Consider the following 21010-nt stretch of genomic DNA (forward strand, 5'->3'; position numbering starts at 1 on the left):
CATTTGTTCCTCTCCCTCCACCACCGCCCTGTTGCCCTGCTTTCCGCCTCTCAGTCTTCCTCCCGCTTCATCTTCATCTCCAATCAACCTCCACCCACCCTCCTGCCTTTCCTACTCTCTTTTTTTTCATCCCCTCACTCTCCCTTCCTCCTCCCGACCCCGACTCGTATCATTCTCCTTCCACCTCATCTAACTTTTCTCCTTCCTCATCCATCTCACATTCGCATGACTCTTCCCCTTCCTCACCACTCCGCCTTGTGCGCTCCGTCCCGGCCCCCTCCCCCCATCTCTCTCCGTCCTCCTGCTTTCTCGTTAGTCTAATGGAGGCAGAGTAATTCACTCAGCAGCAGGATAATGTGACAGAGCGCTTGCTCAGCCTCTGTCCTGCCAGCCAACAGGACACACTGGATGGATGGGTGGATGGAAAATGGAGGTGGAAAGGTACAGAGATGAGGCAAGGAGGAGGAGGAGGAGGAGAAGGAGGAGAAGGAGGAGGAGAAGGAGGAGGAGAAGGAGGAGGAGGAGGAGGAGGAGGAGGAGGAGGAGGAGGGCAATTGGACGAGGCAGAAGGACAGGTGGAGATGTGATGGAAAGATGAAAAGACAGTCAGAGAAATACATCATTATATAACTCTTGTCCTTAGGAAAAACTGTGTGTATGTGAGTTTCAGCTTACACGTGTGTGGCACTGAGAATTAATTATTAAAATGTAATTAAAGTTGAAAACCTCATATTAAAATGACATAAATTACCAACTGAGTTAATAATAAACTCAGTATACAATATCCTGCTCAGATTTGGGTTTCAGAACAAACCAACATACAATTATATATTTTTAACCCGAAACAATTGGCTAAAGGTTACATATTTTACACATGAACACTGGACAGTTTTGTTTATTTCTATTGTGACATTGTAAAAGCTTTTATTTAACAGAATTCAAATCTGCAAACAGAAAACTAGAAATAAATTGAGTTTGGCCGATTTTGAACCCTGTAAGTCCTGAAACATGATATCTTATGTGCATTAAGTAATTGCTTACAAGTTCCACATAATACTGTGTGTACAAGTTATTATCTTGAAGATCCATATGTTGCATGAACAATGTTTTTCATAAGTTATTAGGTGGTTTGCAACACATTGTTCGTGTGCGCACAAAAATAATAACTTGTGAAGTAAATGATCCCTCAAGATAATAACTGCGCAAAAGTTCCGTTCGTCGTGTGCACGTTATTGTTTTATGGGAACAAGATAATCCACAGGCTTAAGATATCATATATTGTATTTAAGATTTAAAAAATATATATATATAAAATCTTTCAGGGCTTTTTCAGTTAATGGGACTTTTGACTTTGCTTGTGTGTGTGTGTGTGTGTGTGTGTGTGCGCGTGCGCGCTCACTCTTCCTGTCTGTCAACCTCTTTGCCATTTTTATGTATTAACACTGGGAGGGAACTGAATCAGCGCTCTGATTGGCTGATGGCTGTCCCAGCAAAGTGTCTCTGTTGGCATGTAAAGCTCCTATTTATGGATCGGAGTAGAGTAGTCTAGCTTTAAAAAGAACTAAATATGAATAAAGGATTGTACCTGATGTCTAAAATACCAGTGAAGAATGCATGTGTGACTGGCTGTGTGAGTGACAGCTCCTCCAGCTCCTCTCATCCAATGGGAGACCCCCGCTTAAGCCCCCCTTCCCTTGCCCTCCTATCAGACCCTTGTGCATGTCCTGACGTCCACCTGTCCCCAGTATATCCTTCCAAACTTGGACTGTTATTTTCTGTAAAATTTGTACTTTTGAACAAAACTATTATCAAAGTAACTAATATAACTAATGTTAGGTACGTTTAATGTTAGCAATAACGTAAATATATCAGTAAAGGAATATATTTGATATTTAAATGCAGTGAAAATATAACGTGATAAAACAACAATGATGATCGATAGAGGTTGTGTTTTAAAAGCAATATTATTCTGAGTATGAACAAAAAATGAGTGCCATAAATCTTTTATCTTGTATTTTTCTGTTTGTTTGACTTTGTTTCAGTCCTCTGCCTCATCGTTGTTTGTTCCAGTCACTAGTACTGTAAGTGTTGAAGGCTTCTGTAGCTTCCCAGTATGTCTCTGTGTATCATGAATGCTGACTTGGTTAAGCTATAGCAACAGAAATAAAGACACCCTGCTGCTTCTGTCCACATTGAGCTTTTTATTGAGTCTCGGCATGCACCCTCCGCTGTTTGACTTTAACATTACAATAACTCCTACTTCCCATCACATCCATACAAAGGGAAAGAAAAAAAAGTTGATAAATGAAAAAAACCATGTCAACATTACGAGATACTAAGCGGTAATTATGAGACTTGCCATGACTATTTCTATTTTTGTCATCAATAATGAACTAGTTTTGTCAATCCGAGGGACACGCATGAAAGGAAATGTTTCCAGAGGTAATTTAAGATGTTCCTTTACTCACTGATAATGGTTTCATGCTGCCACCTAGTGTCTTTTATATGTTCCTACCTACAGCAACTGAAGCTCATCATACTGAATGTAATTGTTTTGTATTAAACACTGCACTAATTCTTTTTGCTCTCTGTCATCTAACATGCTCACTGTCATAATACCAAATATCCACTGTTGCCACAATCCAGCTTTCACCTCAGGTGGATCCTAATGTGTTTTTAAATGTTAAATATATACTGTATTACCCCATTTATTGTTACTTTTACTTGACTAAAATACTCTTTATATCCCTGGTTTTGCAAATGTTAATAGCCAGTCATACATTTATGTATGTTTTTAACCTATCCTGACTGGAGATCTGTCAACTTAAGCTTTTAGTTGTTATCCTCACAATTTTAAACATGTCCCAGGATAGTTTTAGTCTTGTATTTATTTGTCTTATTGTCAAATGAATCTATCTATCAACCAAAGGCAACACCTAAGACAACATCCTAAAAGGGGAACACAACCTCAATTAATGATTCTATATTTTAATTTATATATAGGAAAGTTTACAAGCTACTCTCTTTTTAAAGCCAGAAAAACATATATTATTTTTATCGCTTGTGGATAGTGGTGTCGCTTCACAAAAGAAGGAAAGAGGAGGAAGAAAATGTGCAAGTCAAATATGTAGGTCCTTGTATTTTGTCACCGGATGATGGCACCTAAATTATTAAGTGAATTTGAGAGGCCACAGTTGAGTCCACTTGAGTTGAGTAACATTAAGCAATTAGACTGAGATGAATCCGTCCCTATTTTTTATGTCAGAGCCCCAAATAACAGGAAATGAGTTGCACCTAACAGTAATTTAACCACCGACATCCCAATGCTTCTTGAAATGTCAGTTTTCATCATCATTGCAGTAAAATGTGCACATAGTGGAGATAATAATCCAATGTTAAGATTGTGTCAGTGGATGTCTGGCCATAAATGAGCTCTGTAACATCCAACATTTAAGATCAGAAAGACTCTAAATAAGATAACATTGAAGTGGAAGCCGGAGATAAGTATTGGTCTGTCACATTGGAATAGAGAATTATGATTGTGAAATAAAGACAGGATTAATTAAAGATAATTGTACTCATATTGTATTATGTGTGAACGCAACAATAAATATGGGCTACAGTTAATAAAAAAAAGAGGAACAGAAGTGAAAATGTCACAGTATCTTGTCAGTCATGATCTAATTAGACGATTGTGCTAAAGCAACAAATGAAAAAAAACTGTGAAATAACGTGTGAAACAACAACACAGAAAAAACTGTCTCTTTACACCATAACACTTTCTGAACTTCCTATGGACACCTTTTGTGTGCTAATTTGCAGTACTTTAGGCACAGCCAGATTTATTTTTCTTCAATCTTTATTTGAAAAAAACCAAAACATTTAAATATACAAAATATTTCAGACTCAACATAATGGTACAATAATATGAATTCAAATAAATAATAATAATAATAATAAAAAATAGAATTGGGATAAATAAACTTAAATGATATAGATAATTATAATCTTTGTTTAAAACATGTTATTCTTCTTTAAAGAGTTCACCGTGCAGGTTGACAGTTTTATTACATTTTTAGTGTTTATAAATCTGAGTGTTAATTAAGCATTTTCCTTAAATTCACGTGAAATAAGGGTTAACTTTTGTTGTTCTGCCTTTATTTATGTATTTGTACCATGTATAAACAATAAGTTTACAATGAATTCAATGTTATATTTATCATGCTCATAATGTATTTACAGACAACCAGATGGACACAAACAGAATGACGTACATGAGTATGGGTGTGCGCGCGCGCGGTGTGTAGACTGTAGGGTGTGTGTCACATTTCACCTGCATGCAACAACTTGTTGGGGAAAAACCTTCATTTTCGATATTACCTCACTTTACCTCTCTTATATGTTTCTTAAAAATAAAGGTATCTGCATTATTCAAATCAGTTTTACATCGAGCCGCCTGTGTGTCATTATTCCCCTTAGATCAGCCCACCAACCGTTCATTTCATACATTTGAATCTGCACAGAATGATGGGAACGAGTGAAACAAGACACCTTCACCTCCACCTCCCCTCCTGACTGCATCAAGCTAAAATGGCTAAGATCCAGTCCAACCGGAAACACACTGTAACTGAAACATTAAAGACCTCAATGAAATAAAATAATGCTGTTTTAACACATTACATGAAAAATTGTTTTAAATGTGAGTTTACCAAATGTTATGGTTAGGGGTCATTAGGTCCTCGTGAGGTGTGTGTGTGTGTGTGTGTGTGTGTGTGTGTGTGTGTGTGTGTGTGTGTGTGTGTGTGTGTTTGCGTGCGTGCGTGCGTGCGTGTGTGTGTGTAAAAATAACTAATACATATTTATTTTTTGGATTGGAGTAGTTATCGCATTCACGAGATAATACAATCAGAAACAATTTATTCTGTAGTCTACCAACACAATAGTAAAAAAACAATGAAAATCTGAAAAAATCTTTTTAGAGTGTAACAGTATGTTACATTATATGCTGTATTTTATTTGCTAAAATACAGTGTGACTGGGGAACGCAAGCTTTACACAAGGACAGGGGTCAGCTAGCTACGTTAAAACTATCAAGAAGGCTTTTATTTTGAAGGGACTGACAGGATATCCCAGAATTGAATTTCCAATTGTGAACTTTTTCTTGCGTGAAATTCCTCAAGTTTGTGTCTTTTGTTTGTATGTTTGGACCACGAATGATTGGATAGCTGGCATGAAAATAGCCCAAAAACTGAAAGCCGCCATTACGCAATGTAAGTAAGTGTGCAGACTGAGACGAATGAGATGTGAATGGCTCTTGTGGACATATTTCTCAGCTTCTTTTGGCTATTTTGAGTAAGAAGGCAGAGGCAGAGTGAAACTCCTGATGGAAAGGAAGCGAAGGGAAGATAACTAGGAGGAGTTGAAGAAGGAGCGGAGCTAACTAGCTGTTATGTGGCAAAACTTTCTTCTACTTCTCTGACAACGAGAGCAGTAGAGCTGTGTTTATATATTGGAGAAAGTGGTAAGTTACTTTTTGAACAACTAATGATAGTTTGGTGTGATACACATAGACGACTAAACCAGCTTTAAAACACAGGCTGGCTAGTCTAATTTAGATTTTAGGCAGGGCCGTTACCAGGGTTTAAAAAAAACTACTGAGGGAATGAGTCCAAGTAGACGACCCCAAAGTTCAACACTACCAAGAAGTTTCATTTCCCCCCCCTAACTATTTGACATTTTATAATTTAACCGTTTTGTTTATGGCTGGATATAGTTTGAACGTACCGGATAGGCCTCTCGTTATTGATACAGTAGCTTCTAGTGCAATACAATACATAACGTTCAGTACCAATAACAACACTTTAAGAATATGCATTTCCATATATAAGATGTTTTTTAAGTCATCAAATGTTCAATGTTGTCTAAACACCGGCAGTAACGCAAGAACTGCATCTAAAGTAGCCAACAAAGTATGGTATATGATTTAAATAAGGAACTTTCTGATAAATAAATATGCAAAAAACATTATAAATCTTATCAGACATTCAGCGTTCTGTAAATAGCAGTACCGTTGTTAAATATAGCGATAACTAATTGCTTAATTAAATCGATATGTAAACTCAGAAGTGTGCAGTATTCTGCCTTTTTTCTTAGTTCAGTATACTATTAAAATATAACAAATTGTTTATTGGAGAAAAAAAAAAAGTTAAAAGAAATTATATCTAACATTGAACTGAACACAAAAGGCATCAACCCTACTATGGTATGACACATTAAGGTGTTCAGGCAGTATTTCCAGTGTCCTTAAAGATTTTTAGAACAATCTGGATAAAAAAGTAATCCTGTCTTCTGTGTTACACAACATTGATAAAATGTTTCCCACTCCCAGAAAAATAGTTGGCTACAGTTAGGTCAAGGGCAAAATTGGGCTTGATCATTGGTGCTTTCACAAAATATGTACACAATGACATTTTTACAAATAATCATCAGTAATGTGGATATCATGTTCATTGGGCCTCGTGTTTTCGACACAGAGCGCTGTGTCCCAGTCACTTGTAGAAGATTTGAACCTGTACACTGCTGTTTCTACCGCTGTAGAGATGGAGGGAGAGAAAGAGAGACAGAGGCAGCAGGGAGACGAGAAGGAGAGTAACGAGGCAGAAGACGACAGGAGGAGCGATGAGGATGCTGACAATGACGAGGAAGAGGAGGATGAAGATTCTGAGGGTGCGGCACTGGTCTGGCAGGAAGGTTACGGCGAGGACAATCTGGGCCTTCCCATCATGCACTGGGAAGCGCTGAGCCTGCGTATCGCTGAGCTGGAGAAGCAGGAGGAGGAGAATAAGGAGAAGAGGGCAAAGGTCAGTGGTCGTGGTCCGGGAGAGGTTGAGGTTTAGTCCTGGAAACACTTTTTAGGACTGACAAGCGCCTTATTTTTATAAGTTTCTACTACTTTTAGTCTTGCAAAGTTTTGTGAAACACAGCCCCTTTTTTTTTTTTTAAATCTATATTTTATAAAAGTTTCGGACTGCAATATTCTCTACATTAAGTATTTACAAATGTGTTTGTTTATCAGATGTCCTGGCTGTAAATGCTGATTACAGGTCAAACTCAATACCAGCTATTACCATTCTGTTGTCTTGTAACACATGACTCGCCTGGTTTTCAGAGTGGAGTTTCTCTGGAGCGAGGCAGAGCTCCGGTGAGCTGGGCGGAGGAGAGAGGGAGGAGAGCAGAGAGCTGGGAGGACGGAGACGACGCCTGCAACAGCCACGTGCTGGCACTCACCTCCCGGTACACACACACACACAGACAGACACACACACAGACACAGACACACACCTCACGATGACCTATTACTCATGAGCATAGTGTCGTGTGTGATGTCATTTGGATTTGGTGTGTATCATCTCTCAACCTGACACGCCCAAAGTGTAGCAGAGGAAGAGTACCAAGAAATCTAAATCTAGATTATATTGTACTGTATTTTAGTTTCAAAAGTATTTACTCAAACCAATTGCGGTAAAAAAAACATTTTGTTTTTAATAAATGTGCTACTTTGGCTGTGATGCAGCCGCTCTTTCTCTGTCTGTACTTTGTCATCACTCTGTTGTCTCTCTCAATGTCCCGTCCTCAGAACCAGCTGATTGGTTATTACTTGTGACATGTGACCAATCAACACAGAAGTCGACTGCCTCATACACTTCACTGATAAACCAGAGAATAGTACAGTAACATTTGCATTCGTGATCAAAGAAGGTTTTCTTTACAGATGCACTAAAGAAAGGTCTAATAGTGCAGTATGGGAGTACTACTGGAGTACTCATTACAATGCAGCAAAACATCTTAAAAATATTTTTTGTAAAAAAAAAAAGAAGCTTTGCTGTTTTGCAGTCTTGACGGGCTGCTATACGTTTTACAAGCCACCAGATGTCACTGTGTTTGAAGACTTTCTTTATTTTACACTGTGAGCTAATGCCTGGTAATTGTGACTGCATAGCTGTGAATTTAATTTTCCCACCACACACACACACACACACACACACACACACACACACACACACACGTAGTCATTTGTGTGTGTGTGTGTGTGTGTGTGTGTGTCCTCCAGCCTGCAGACCCAGATGAATCTTCAGCTCTGCTTCATCAACAACAGTGAAAGTGAGGAGGAGGACGACGAGAAGGAGGGAGAGATGAGCAAGAAAGAAAACAGCAACACATGGGTAACTACCCCTAGCACAAGATCCTGACAACAGAATGCAGTTTAGATTAGAGGAGCTGAAACTGGTGTAGCAGCAAACAATAAAAGAAAGTTCTAAAAGGGGACAAGAAATATCATCAGAGCCACACCCTTATTTCATCGTCTCCATGTTCTTCCCACCCTGTGTTCCATCCCTGCTGACAAAGAGAGGGACTGTTCAGGTCCACAAGAACCCTCAGCCTGCTGCCAAGCTGGAGAAACCAAAATCCAGAGGCTTCAGGAACACCCTGAGAAACCTACGAGACCGACTGAGAACAGACCACAAAGCACTGGTGAGAGCTGAACTTCTCCTTCTAATGCAGGATGCAGCTAAGTTTTTCTCTTTCACTCCCAAATACAGTTTGTCACAGCTCTCCTCTCATCCTCCTCCTCTACTTTCATCCTCTCCTTCTCCTCTCTCCTTTCCTTTCGTCTTTTCATCCTCTCCTCCTCCTCTCTCTGCTTCTCTATTTTCCTTCTCTCCTCTCTCCTTTCCTTTCAACCTTTCCTCTCTTTTCCTCCGCTCTTCTTCTCTCTCCTGTCAGGCTGCAGCTCGTAGTGATCCTGTAGTCCAGAGAAGACATGTGGAGCGCAGTGATTTACAAAACTTCAGTACGAAGGACCTGAATGCTCTTTGTACGTCTCTCAGCCAGACAATACAAGGTACTCTCCCACACACAGCAAGTACAATCCATCGAGCGGCAACATACAACCCTAAAAAAAAGGGGGGGGGGGGGGAAAGTGACATTGCCTTTGTTAATTCTAAGATGCACCACACCTCTAAAGTGCTGCTAATAATCTTGAACTTCTTTTCTTAATTTCTCATCTGTCCACGTCAGACCTGAGCTCCGACCTGGTGGGTCGCCTGCAGGTTCGAGACCAGCTGAGGACGGAGCAGGACGCCATGCTGCTGGAGGTTCAGGATCTGACGTCGCTGTGAACCCTGCCTATCGCTCCCTGCCGACGTTCACCTGTCGAGCAGTCGGGCGCGGTTATATCCAACAACCTTCTGATCGAGTGTCGCAGTCTGTGAACATTGTTGGGAATCAGACGGTGCCACAGTGACCTCCACAAACATCTCAGTCAGTCCCTCCTGACCAGCCAATCACTGTGAAGAGTGTCACTCCCTGAAAGGACTAGGACATTCAGTTGCTTAGTATTTTTTAATATTATGGTCTGTGTTGTATATTTATAAGGGAAGTTGTGTCCCACTAAAGGACAGTGTCCAGCCTGGTCACGATGTCAGAGCCGTATGTTACGGTCAACAGCTGAAACTGAGTTGGACAACATCCAGGCAGAGGATGGTGGCCTTAAAGGAACAAGCTACCATTTTTTGTGGAGGGGATTACATTTCTTTGCCGTCTTACTCTTGAGTCAGATTAGAATTTCAGTACCAGTTTAATCTCTTGGTTTGGATCGTCCCATTTCCCAAATTGGGAAGTCGTTCTTCCGACTTTGGTGCGTTCATGAGCTTTTAAGTCGTATCATGGGAAACAACTTGGACTCTACAAAGACACGTTATGTGTTTTCCGAGTAGTTGTTCCGACTCGAGGGGAAGTTCACGTGAATTATTCCCAGTCGGGAGGTAATTCTTCCGATTATTCTGACATGCAGCACAAAAGCCCTATGACGCAATTTTAAACCGAGCCGGGAAAAAACATAACCTCCTCGGTGGAGGTAATAATGAAAAGGGAAACATTTATTTGAATACATCTTGCACACCAAAAATGCACATCACGTCAGAGTCAAAACTGTACACTGCGTTCTATTTAATAAAATGTTATTTTTGTGCATAGGGCAAGGGAATCTCTTAGAGTTTACATCATAATGGGTTTTTTTCTTTTGTTTACAGAGCCACTTTACGGCTTCTTCTCTCCTGCTCCTCTCACTTGACTTTAACCATCAGCTGTTTGTTGTTGCAGTGACCCTCAGCCTGTGCTGATGACTCGCATCATTCAATACTGGATGTACAAGATGTGGACGAGAAATATGGAATAACAAACTTCTAATGTTCTCGGATAGACACTCATTTCGAAGCCAAGTTCTGACCGCGCGAAATTTATAAAGAAAGAACACCTCGGGAGTTTTTGCTTTTGTTTTTTTCCAGACGGAATAGAAACGGAACGATTTAACTACCTGCTTGTTTTCCACACGTACATTCAGACTCTGTGTGTAAACATCTCTACTTAGTAGCACAAAAAAGATGTCATTTGAGTTGTTGGAAGCTGCATCTTTTTACTTTAAACAGATCAAGACAGTTTTCGCCACCTTCCATTTTATACTAAGGCAGAATAAAAAGTGATCAGACCTATACTAATACTAATTATCTCATTTGAGAGTTTGACCAACATATTTACCCAAACATCCGAATGTTCATTTTAAGGATTTGTCTTGTGTTGACGAAAGTTGGCTTCATTTTCCAGATCGGCGTCTCTCCCTTAAAGCTGAGACGTTTCTGACCACTATGGAGCAATGTTTTGATCAGCAGGTCCCCGCTTTGCTTCTGTACACATGGTGGCCTGATAAACATCATTCCATTGATCTCAACATGTACAAAAATAGCAGGACAATATTTCGCTTTTCAAAACAGAAAGTGGACCCGCATCACTATCACAACAGAGATGCCAATCTGCAAAGGGAGGGTCAACACTGTTTTTAAGACATTGTTGGGTTTTAATTATCTAAAGTTTAAAACTGCAATATGAAAAGGACTCCTGTTAAGAAGCTGCTAAATCTGTCTTTGTTTTCTACTTTGTGTATGTTTAATGCGTATCTTTGTCTAGGCTTGTAGTTAGTAAAGAATTAAATGTGATCTTATGTAGAACAAATTTAAGCGCTTTTCTTTGGTATGTAAGGGAAGATATTTTAATCTGTTTTTATCCAATTTAGTCTTGGCACAACGTTTTGATATTTTTTCATTTAACAAACACTACGCAAAAAATAATAATGTTTACCTGTTATGTTTCTAATATCAGTATGACAAACATTTCCACAACCGTCAGTACAACAACTGTCATGTTATCCTCACCGATCTGTTCTCTCGTTCATAAAGTAACTGAATCCTACTTTACGCACGTTTTTTTGGGTTCGCTGTTAAACTACCATCAATAAAATGCAACACTTCCTGTTTTGAATTAAAAGCCTTCGAACAGCTCATTCCTGATAACCTGTTGGTGTGACACAACTTCAGGAAGTGTTGAACTCCATTCACAGTAGCTTAACACAATTTCTTTAATAGTTGAAGTAGAAGCAATTAAAAAAACTATGTTGATTTTACCATTGGAACCATATAGTTATTTGTAATTTAATTTCAATTTTTACCTTTATTAGAAACCGTCAAATTATTCTACTATCGGCTTTTATTCTGAATGTACAGATCAGATTTAGCATTTGTACAAGTTACCAATAGTGTGCACCATGTGGCTGGTATTTCAAGTTTCTAACAACACTTGGCACCAAACAGCTGATTGTCAGCGCAGTGTGTCAGGGCTTCAGTAGATGTGGATGGACTTTACAGGACACTTAACTTTAGTGTTTTGGAGAAAGAAGTAATTGAACAAATTTTTGTCTCATACTTTGTCATTGTTATAATTGAACCATGACTACAGTCTTTCCCTAACCTTAAAGATGAACTCTCATGTTATTATTGCCCTAACCCACATGATTAACATCATGGTCATTTAGATTAGATTGAAGTAGAAGCTTAAATGTAAATGTTAAACTCCTTGTTTTATTGACAAACTAATGTAAAGACATCTTTATTTAAAAACATGAATCATTTAGACTTTTTGTTTTTGTCTTTTATTAAATCTGTATTGGAAAAACTAAATTCACTTGATTGATTGCACGCTCCAATACTGTTTAATGTTGGTGGTGGTTTGATTCTTTTTTTTGTGTGTGTGTGTGTGTGTGTGTGTGTGTGTGTGGACATTATGTTTCCTCATATTACCTATATATTTTAAGGTGAAGACTCATTTTAATGTTAAGTTAAGGGTTAAGTATCTCAATGTAATGTGCTCTAGTGATGGAAACAAGTGTGTGTGTTTTTGTTAAATTAATAAAATTAAGTCTTTTTGCTCATAAGTTTAGGATTTTTACGATTCATACTGCTGTCTCTGTGAGTAGATATATACTGTTTTTTAGATTTTGGGGTGAACTTAAGTTATGTTTGGGATTTTGTGATCGCACCAAAAGTACATAAATGTCCATGTATTTGTGGGGTCCATTTGTCTGTCTATGTTCTCAGGGCTATTGCGAAACATCCAGCTCAGCTCAACAGGTGAGAGGAGAGGGAGCCACACACACACACACACACACACACGCACAATAATGAAGCGGGGAAGAAGAATTGGATGACACACAGTGAAGGACAGAGGGAGGGACTGAATTACCATAGAAACTGCCCGGACTGTTGAGAGAAGCAGCAGAAAAAGGTGAAAGCTGAAGTGGTCCAACTGTCAAGGTCACTGATCACTCAAACTGCTGCCACTGCTGATGTTTTCTTCGATTTTTAAATAACCAGAAAAAAGATGATCTTGAAGCTGCCAACACACACTCAAAGCCTTTTGGATGTTTTCGTGTTTTCTTGTGATTATTCCGATGAGCGACAGAAAATGAGCCATATGGAGTAAAAGTCATCGCTGTCACAGGTAAGCTCTTTGTCTAACAGCAGATTGCAGTGATGCAGGTATTTATGAGTTCAGTGCAGTTCCCTTTACACAAACACTAAACTCCTAATGCATCTCTCAAGTCTTCACAGGGGTTATTTTAGTCCACATTGTTTGCCTAAAGAATTAAAAGGGTTTTAAACATCAGTGCAAGAGTTGTAACTACTTTTAATTACATTAAAAAAGCTTACCGTGGAACATTTCTTAATGAGATTGAATATATGAATTTAGAGGCGGATGATACATCAGGCTGGAGTGGGTTTTCTCGGAAGCTATTAGCAGCTCCTGGAAAACAACCTCTCTTGATTTGACCTCCATGTAGTCCAGAAAAGAAAATGTTTTCACTCCTAGTGATATGATCTTTTAGCAAAACGGTAACTTAATTGTGACATTGATTTTGTTATTTTGTTAAAACAGGTTATAAGTTTGACAAATATAATGCACTAAAAGTCACAGAAATGTCCTGACTTCAATGTAAGACTTTGTTTTAACAAGGTTCTATCTAATTTCTATAAAATCTATATAGTAAAATCCAAGCTAATCTCTTGCTATGTTGAACTTCTAAACTTGTTCTCAAAAGCTCTTGATAAACTGACCAACCTATCGTAGCATGTCAAGCAGTCATTTATTTCCATTCATTTCTGTGTGGTATGAAAAATCTATTAGCATTGGGTTGTAAAAATCTATCACAGTGAACATCAGATCTGCAGTACAGTTGTTTAAGTTACTTGGTTACAGTTGGATTTGTACTGTAGATTTCTCAAACATCATGTATGTGCAAAACCCCGTTGTTGTTTTTGCTCGATTTCTCCTGGAGAAACCTGATACTTGCATAGATGTAACAGATGCAGGTTTCTTAACTTAAATGTGAGCATGTGCATCACAAAAAGTGATTTTTTTCCCACACTGGGAAAATGATCCCTGTGATAGCACAGCGGCAAGGAAAGATTGTTACACAGCGATACATATTTGTATTCAAAATACTTCCATCCAAAATCCGACAACAAAAACTGAAGGTAGTCTATAGTAGTAAGTCTGAATTAGTGTGCTATTTGTAAAACGCAAACTTATTCATGCTATAAGGAAAAAGCGTGTTTTCACTACAGAGAAACATCCTATCTTTACACATTTTCATATTGTATACAAATGAATGGAAGCCAATGGAGGCCTGGAATGAAAGAAAAAAAATATTTACATTTTTAAAACTCTGTATCATTGTTTACTAAAAGGTTAGCTGTAATGTAATGGATCCGTTATTTGTTAATTGTCTCTTTATTTTTTGTTTTATATTAGTTAACGGGCTAAAACATCCTTTGCCTTCCATTCAAATCTACGAATGTGTATCATGCATTCAAAAATAGTCAGCGTGTGTAGTTTTCATACAAGGGTCATTTAAAGGGGCGCACTAACTGATGCAAATGATTGTCTGAATGGTTTACTACGTTAATAGGAGGGTATTTCATTAAGCATTAACAGTTACACACCAGTAAGCAGGTCTTAAATGTCATACCTTGTTCTTGTTCTTAGCTCTCAGTCAAAAATATTTAAACTTTAGCATATTGATGAGACTGCCACAGGTTGTAAGATCATGTTTAGGTTATAGGGCGTGGACCTTTTACATCATATTTGTGTTGTACTGTTAATATGTCATGTTACTGGTTGACACATTACCCTTATTTAGTTGAACTCTGAAGTGAAGTGGTGATATAACATGCGGGTGGCTCATTTAACACTTACACAAACATACACAGTTGCGCCTGCCTGTGCGCTGATCCTAATACGTACAGCTGATGGCGAGGCTTTCAACTGAGAGCTGAAGCATCGCCTGAGTGAATCCGGTTTAATTGTGTTGACTTTGATGATGCTGTAGCCCATCCTTATGTGACATACATAAAAGATATAACATAATAACATTTAAAATAAGAAGGTATCACATTTATAACAACATATCAATTAAGATAAAGATATATGATAAGAATGTATTACAATAAAAAGGGAATATTTTCCCTAATTATTATAGGTTATTATTATTATTATTATTAATAAATTATTATTATTATTAATAATAATAGTTATTATTATTACCATTTTAGTCTGGAGACCTTTACTTGATGATCAAAAGGATCTTTCTGGTGTGTATTCAGTGGGAGGAGTTAAGCTATTTAATAGATTTTTAAAAGAATATAAAGTATTTTAAAATAGGAGTCCAAACCTTTCGGCTGCAGCATTCTGAACAAGCTGTAGTTTATTTAACACCTGCTTTGTCAGTCCAGCAAAAAAGTGCAATAGAGTAATACTACTGGAAATAAATGCATGAACCAGCTTTTCAAAGTCTGACTGTGACAGGAAGCATTTAAGACAGCACGGATGAGTTATAGTATATAGTCAATGGAGTAAGAGCAAGACCAATGTACAGAAGGTAGATGTCTACCTAGGGGAAGTGTGGTTACTTATTGCTGAGTTAATGGGGTGAGAAGAGACTGAATCAGCAGCATACCCTTGTACACAGGAAGGCAAACAAGCACTAAGAATCAGCAGCATACAACAGGAGGTCAAACAGATTGTGCAAAGGCCCCAGTCAACAGTCAAAGGGGAGAGAGGCGTGGTGTTGGGAAGCACCACATCTTTCCATTCCTCCCCTTTTAATATGAGCCAAGAAAAGACAGAGGCTATACTTTGAGCTGAATACTAACAGTAGCATGCTAACATACACACAGTGTTGACAGACTGATGTTTTTGAGGTAATAGTTACCATTTTTTGCCGAAGAACAGATGCTACACATTTAGTGTTTTTGGAGTTGAGAGCACGCTTTTAATTAATAAAAAGAGGTCTGGAGGTTGTCAAGAGCAGACTCGAACCTGATGAAGGCCTGCTTGGTTTGTGCTCGACCCGATGGCACACAAGATGGTATCATCAGTATAAAATCGACATTGGAGTTTTCTCAGTTGGAAAATAAATGTGTAGAGTAAATATCAGGACGGCCTAATATTGATCCCTTATCAAACATTTATAGAAACCATCACTAAAAACTAAACTCTACCTGAATGAGTTGATTTGAAACAACTACAAGCGAATTTTGGACAAAAAAAACAGTAAAATACTGCTGATTGCACTGTTTTAGCTGAGACATGGTCTATCAGATGGAGTGAGATCTTAAATGAGTACAGATGGCTGACTAATGTGTCTCTTTATCTCTAGGTGAAGACCCACACATGGATTTGACCATCTGAAAATCTACTGTACAGGATCATACAAAACTACCATTAAACAATTGAGAGTATAAGGATGACAGAGAAGATTGACAGAACCCCAAAGGTACAAGCCACAACCTTGTTCATCTTCTCCCTCACATGAAAATCCCTTCATCCCTCACAATGTCATCCAGAGGTGGAGTTCCTCCCAACATCAGTGTCTCAGTACTACATGAATTACTCAACTCTTCCTCACCCTCTCCCTCCACCACCACCACTCCACCTCCATCTTGCAGCATAGACGAATCCTACAAGTACATCTTCCTCCCCATCTGTTATTCATTCACGTTCCTCTTCAGCATCTCCCTGAACTCCATCATCCTCTACCGTTCCTTCCGCCGGACCAAGCGCTGGAATGCGTCATTGATCTACATGGTGAACCTCGCCTCTACAGACTTCATGTATGGCCTGTCACTGCCATTCCTTGTGGCTAGTTACATCATGCGTGACCGCTGGGTCTTTGGGGACTTCATGTGCCGCCTGGTCCGTTTTCTCTTCTACTTTAACCTGTACTGCTCCATCTTCTTCCTCACTTGTATCTCTGTCCACAGGTACTTCGGTATCTGCCACCCGATGAAAGTAATCACACTAGAGACCAAGAAGGCTGTCAAGTGCACTTGTGTCGTGGTTTGGATCGTAGTGTTTGCTTTGACCTGCCCTATCTTCCGATTTGCTCAGACTGGTCATGTGACAAGATCGGGAGGGCTTAGCGCCAATGCAAGCAGTTTAGACAACCCAAGCCACGAGGTATCATCGATAAATGGCAATGCCAGCTATGGTAACACAGAAGGGGTCATTGAGGAGTACCAGAACTGTTGGGACGATGCCATAGATAAGGAGTTTCCTGATTACGTACCCTATGGCATCATACTCCATTTGCTGGGCTTTTTTCTGCCTTTTTCCATAATTGCTTGGTGTTACTCTCACGTTGTCCTGACCATATTTAGGACTCTGCATTCTCAGCCCTCATCCCGCAGAGGTCGGAGAGAGGGAGGACATGAAGGACTAGAGAGAAGAGAGAGAAGAAGCCCTGCAATAGTTGCAAGAGGAAGAAGAGGAAGCAATGGACTGTCGCGGACATTTGGAAGAGAGGACGGGACTTCCATTTTCCTTGGTGCCCACTCGCCTTATGCCAATCGCAGACGGAAATCTATCAAGACCATCATCACCATCACCCTTCTCTTTGCTCTATGTTTCTTCCCCTTTCATGTAACTAGAACCATCTTCCTCCTACTGAAAGTGACTAAGGGAGTTCCCTGTCACACTATGACCATGGTCTCCATGTGCTTATAAAATCACGAGGCCTTTGGCGTCATTCAACGCATGGCTTAACGCCCTCCTTTACTTCCTGACTAAAGACAAGGGGGGAGCTCACTGCTGCCACACGGTGAACACCAACACCCATCAACATGGTGGGCTTCTATTGCCACTGAGGATGATGGGAAAAGGAGAGGACGCAGAGGAGGGCGGGCTGGAAGACAAAATTGACAATAAGGGGAATAAAGCATTTCACAACAGTCCATCATACATGAGCAGAGCAAAAATCAGATATATACTTGAATGAAGGTTTTCATGAGGAATTAAAGAAATCATTTTAGATACACTGTAAGTTGATTTTTCCTTTAAAACTAAATATATAATATATGAGCACTGTAGGAAATGCAATGATTAAAGTAGACCTTTTATTTATAATTGTATGTGCCTATTTGCTGGTCTGTTACAAGTCATACTTTGAAACTTACCCTAAATGCAACATGAAGGCAAAATGTAACACTTTGTTATTGTGATAATCTGTTATTGTGTTTTACAGGGTGTATATTTATAATGTGTTTCAGATTAAACGTTATACACTGGGACCACTGATTTCATTTTAAGGCCTTGAAAGAAGAAATTGTTTGTACAAAATGTCAACGTCTAAAGGTAAAAGTGTTTCTACCTGTTCCAAACGGCTACAGTAGAAAACATTCAAACAGTCTCTCCGTGAAGGCATTCATGTTGTAGCACTCTGTTGTATAATGTACAAGTGACATGGGTAGTTCTGTGAAGCATGAAAAAATAGAGTTTGAGAGAGAAATACAAACCCTGCATACTTTCACACCTTTGCACACTTTGCCAATTGCTGTTATAAAGTGTGTGTGTAGGTCGGCTTGCAGGATTCAGGAAGTGTACACATATTGTCGTGGTCTGAAAATGTTTGGTGTTGGTTTCAGATGTTGTCAGACAATCTGACATGCTGTGTTGGGCAAGCTATATTGTTTTTGAGGTGTGACTTGCTTGCGTGAATCCATGTCTTCAAACTTTTATTGTTGGACCGGCCAAACACAGATTTCGTCAAAGACGTTTCTTTAACTTAATGGTATGTCCTGATGATGATGATGATGATGATGATGATGATGATGATGATGGTATTGGTACCACACATGCTCCAAATGAAGTGCATGGCAGATCAGCGAACATCCCCTCTCATATTTCCAATGTCAGAATTTGTTGGCTGTGTGAGAAAGCTTTTGTAATTCCACGAAAGCGACAATCCTACATGCCTACTTTACAGTGATTACTTTTTGTGTGTACCAACACCATGAATTCCAATTTTTGCCTTAAGACCTTTTTAGACAACACTTTAAGTTTCTTCACTAGTGTGTGAAGCCATACTGAACCCTTAAGTCGTAAGTTTTCACCACCTCTGCAACAGCCAGCATTTGTTTTATTGTATCAAATAATTTCATTTTGATACATGCATTCATTTCTTCCAGACTTCTTTATTTTCTAATTTTCTCTTGTCCAGCCTTACCCAGTCATCGGTCAAAAGCCTGCAAGTTGTTCACAACACTGCTGCTCTAGAACCCTACATGTGATCCCATTACGCCAAACCTGGCTGCCTCTCAGATCTCATTACACCATATAAACCTGTATACTCTTTGTTGACTGGATGACCTTTCATGCATTTCCTTCCACAGTCCACACTCAGTGAAAAAGTCCTCCCACCTACATTAGAGTAGCTTCTTCCTTGGACACCTTTTAAGGCCAGACTCTACGGTCTTTAATATGGCTGGTTTATGACACAATTGTAACCCTCATGTTGCACTAGTTTCATTGTTTTATCATTAACATTGTTAACATTTGTATTGTTATCACTGTATCACTCTCTTATCCTACATGCTCTTATTTTCTCCTAATGATCTATTAATACAGCTTACAGTGTTAGTATTCATTCTAATATTGTTTTTTTTTGTAAATATGATACACCTTATTGTGATAATGCACTTAAATAAATCTTGTCTTGACTTACACCTAAGTGTTACCTGTTGTTGACACTAGATGAAATGATAGCAAGAAACACTGAGTCTGGATGTCTGAGGAACAGCAGAGTACCTAGAGGGAACCTACGTGAACACGGGAAGTGCGAGGCAGAGGTCCGAATTCAGACTCCGGTGTCGCTGGGAGATGACGGCACTAACCACAGCGCCACTGTGCTGCGCTTTGGAAGCTTGTCATTTATTTGTAATTTTAATTCTAACACAATCACAACACCTGAAAAGAAGAGAATACTTCACTGAACCACCCTCGACCTCATACCTCAAACCAAACATTGGATTGCTTAATGAGTTTCAGAACCCAGAGGTACATGAACTAATGCTTAAGACCAAATGAAGTCCCTTAAGAACGTTTTGGCTTGTGTTCTGCACACCCTATAAGGTGTTACAGGAATGTATCGTGCACTAAAACAGCTCAGCATCATTACTCTGTTACTGGAGCTATTAGGATGATTGATGTTTCTAATCGTGGCACAAAAAGAGTCACTGGAGCACTGACCGATTCAGAGAAAGCCAGGCATACGTTGTTATACAGTGCAAAAGAAGCAAACTAGACTAATTAACCAGAAGAGACGCAATGTCAAGATACTTTCCCCTGGACTGTTTTATGTTAACTAACCAATGATATGGTTTTCTGAATTCATATAAGATGCTTTAACATACTTGTCCACAGAAAACCACAGAACCTTTAGGATTTTGATTTTAAAATGTCAAATGTATAAGGAGCTGTTGACAGGGCGACAAATCTTTAAGCCGAAACTTATGAAAGTGCAGACTTATTTAGAGTTAGCTGGATGCTGCCCAAGATATTGTTAGATGGTAGTTCTATACTTTAATAGAAATACGCACAACATTTGTTCTTTTTTTCTTACCTCTCCACAATTCCAAATAAAGCAGCTATTCCTACCAATACAAGATATTAATATACAGTAAGAGACGACACTTGCATAACCAAGATGTATTACCAGGCGCTAATGTATGTTTAGAGTTAGAGAATTGTTCTAGCTTTTGGTTCAGTCTCTAGTTAAAGATTTTAGTCATTTATGATTTGGTTGTATTGTTTTTACCTCTTCTCTATCATGCACCATCCATCACTTATTTATGTCCTTTTGTTATATCATAATGAAGATTCAGGGCAACTCTTATAATGAATTATGCATGCAGTGCAATGCATTATGCAGGTATCTGTAAATCATTGGGTTCGGAATAAGGTGATAACCAGAGTTTTTCCTGTGTTATGAAGGATTATGTGTCCTCGGATGTGTAAGTCTGATTGTGAATTGTGTCTTCACCATCTAAACACTCTAATGAACATTTTGAATAAACCACTGTATGACTCGTTCTTGTCATAAATATTGATTTTGTATAAAGCTCCATTTACCATTATTCATTGTACACTTGTGTTTCTGGTGCCCTCTGCTGGTGCATAGTAGATGAAGGGGAGTCTTTACCCAGGTAACTTCATAAGAACTTACAGATCTGACAAGACACTGTGCAAAACATTATACAACCTCATAAATTGAGAAATTATGTTACAA

The 21010-nt window shown here is 38.9% G+C and overlaps 2 protein-coding genes across 3 annotated transcripts; both read left to right on the top strand.

The window, feature by feature from the left end:
* Positions 1-5125: 5125 nt before the first annotated feature.
* Positions 5126-11316, top strand: LOC115023918 (schwannomin-interacting protein 1). 2 transcript variants are annotated; one of them, XM_029455281.1, is made up of 7 exons: positions 5126-5270; positions 6598-6860; positions 7169-7293; positions 8111-8222; positions 8407-8532; positions 8785-8902; positions 9079-11316. In XM_029455281.1, the coding sequence occupies exons 2-7, from the start codon at positions 6600-6602 to the stop codon at positions 9177-9179; spliced, it is 843 nt and encodes a 280-aa protein (XP_029311141.1). In that variant the 5' UTR covers positions 5126-5270; positions 6598-6599; the 3' UTR covers positions 9180-11316. The 2 variants fall into 2 exon arrangements, with proteins under 2 accessions (XP_029311141.1, XP_029311140.1); XM_029455280.1 differs by having other exon boundaries at positions 5130-5521.
* A 4941-nt stretch (positions 11317-16257) lies between these two features.
* LOC115023855 (P2Y purinoceptor 3) lies at positions 16258-17722 on the top strand. The gene is given in 2 exon segments (XM_029455164.1): positions 16258-17445; positions 17447-17722. Coding segments are annotated over 2 exon segments (1464 nt in total).
* Positions 17723-21010: the final 3288 nt, after the last annotated feature.

This window comes from Cottoperca gobio, chromosome 18, assembly GCF_900634415.1.
Source record: "Cottoperca gobio chromosome 18, fCotGob3.1, whole genome shotgun sequence".
NCBI lineage: Eukaryota > Metazoa > Chordata > Actinopteri > Perciformes > Bovichtidae > Cottoperca > Cottoperca gobio.